This window comes from Microchirus variegatus (assembly GCF_963457635.1).
Source record: "Microchirus variegatus genome assembly, chromosome: 8".
Lineage (NCBI taxonomy): Eukaryota > Metazoa > Chordata > Actinopteri > Pleuronectiformes > Soleidae > Microchirus > Microchirus variegatus.
The window spans coordinates 11,301,818-11,303,384 of NC_139809.1; the positions used below are offsets into that span (position 1 = coordinate 11,301,818).

The window sequence follows — 1,567 nt, forward strand, 5'->3', positions numbered from 1 at the left end:
AGTGATGCAAAAGATATCTGTCAAATATATGTCGCTGCTCTACTGTAGCCACTCCCCCTCTTACTCACACAGCACTGTGGGCTACCTGAGAGGATAAGCTGGCCCGGAAGAGCAAGATGTGTGGGTGATTATCATGTCTGACCTCAACAATAAATACTCCCTGAAGGCAGTGTGCCTGCGTTAAAACGAGTCAGCGGATTTTGCTAAATGCAGTTTGCATGCATTACAATGAGTCAACGAATTTTGCAACAACACGATGTTCAAAACTATGTAAAACTTTGCGGCTTCGAATAGCCCAGCCTACTTTTAGACAGTCTTTAGACTTTGAATCACCAATTCAAGACAATTCAAACTACAAGGTCACAAATGTACAATGACTAAAAACACACACACACACACAAAAACAGATTTTGCACAGGCCCTGCACTAGCTTGTTAAGATGTCGATAAAAAAAAAGTTCTTAGTAGGTTTTGTATAAACTCTAAAGCTGCTTATGCCGATTACACCCTTTCTCAGAATGGTATCTTGGATATCGTGTCAATAGCGGACATGAATCACAAGAAGTGATTTGACAGAGCTCATTTTCCCCTTTATGTTCTGTCGTTAGCTGTCGATGACTGGACTTGCTTGAGTTAAGCTGAATGATGATTATGACCTGGATGACTGAGAACCTTCACAGACATTGTTCCAAAGACCAAACAGAGGCAGAATAATAACAGAAATCAAACACTGCAGCTTTAAACAGACGTATGCTAACCAAAGTATTTCTCTTACACAGTAAAGTGTTTTCTTACCTTGAACAGTCGCAGGATGTTGGCCACCATGATCGACACCGAGCTGGCCGACGCCCCGATGACACCCACCACTTTATCCGGTTTAGCAAAGATGGGCGGGTCACCGTTTGCGCAGCGCACGTCGGAACCATCCCTCTCGATGAGCGCCTGCACGAAGGTGAGCGACTGCTCCAGAGCGTAGGTGTCACGTGAACACGTGTCCAGAATCCGGGCCCCGAGTGTTATGTTGGGCAGCAGCTCGGGGTCCTTGTTGATGAGGTCGACGGCAAACAGCATCGCCTCGAGTCTGTGGATTCCCTTCTCTTTCTTCAGCTCGCCACACGGCACGCCCCTCTCACCGCGAGCATGCACCGGAAACAAGCCGCCCAGGATGATGTCGCCATCCAACCGGATAGAGTGAGCGTACTCCTGCAAGGGCTGCTGGGAGTCCACCAGGACTACAGGCTTCTGTGAGGTGGAGCCTAACGACGAGCAGCTCTTCAGCATCAGCAGAAAGAGGAAGCAGTGGCTGGAGACAATCGGGCTCTTTGCACCCCTCACCATGTTGCTGTGAGTTGGGCAGCAGTGATATGATCACAGTCAGCAGAGAGGAAGCTGCTGCGGCGGCGGTAGTGTACGATGTGTGGCAGAAACGGGACGAGCCAGACCATGGGTTTTCCTCGTTACAAGGGGGCGTTACAGCACCTCCAGTGTCACATTCTTCCAGAAACCTGTCGGAGATCAAAACAGAAGACAGAACTATTAATACATGCAATAATCAAGACCACAGAGTT

The 1,567-nt window shown here is 48.4% G+C and overlaps 1 protein-coding gene across 1 annotated transcript in view; it reads right to left on the bottom strand.

Moving 5' to 3' along the window:
* The window catches only part of grm8b (glutamate receptor, metabotropic 8b), a gene marked incomplete at both ends in the record, with an annotated part of 94,863 nt that extends 93,526 nt beyond the window's left edge, over positions 1–1,337 (bottom strand). The window contains one exon of the mRNA XM_083894436.1: positions 795–1,337. Coding sequence (XP_083750562.1) covers positions 795–1,337 — 543 coding nt within the window. The remainder of the gene's footprint in view (positions 1–794) is intronic.
* Between the last annotated feature and the right edge of the window lie 230 nt (positions 1,338–1,567).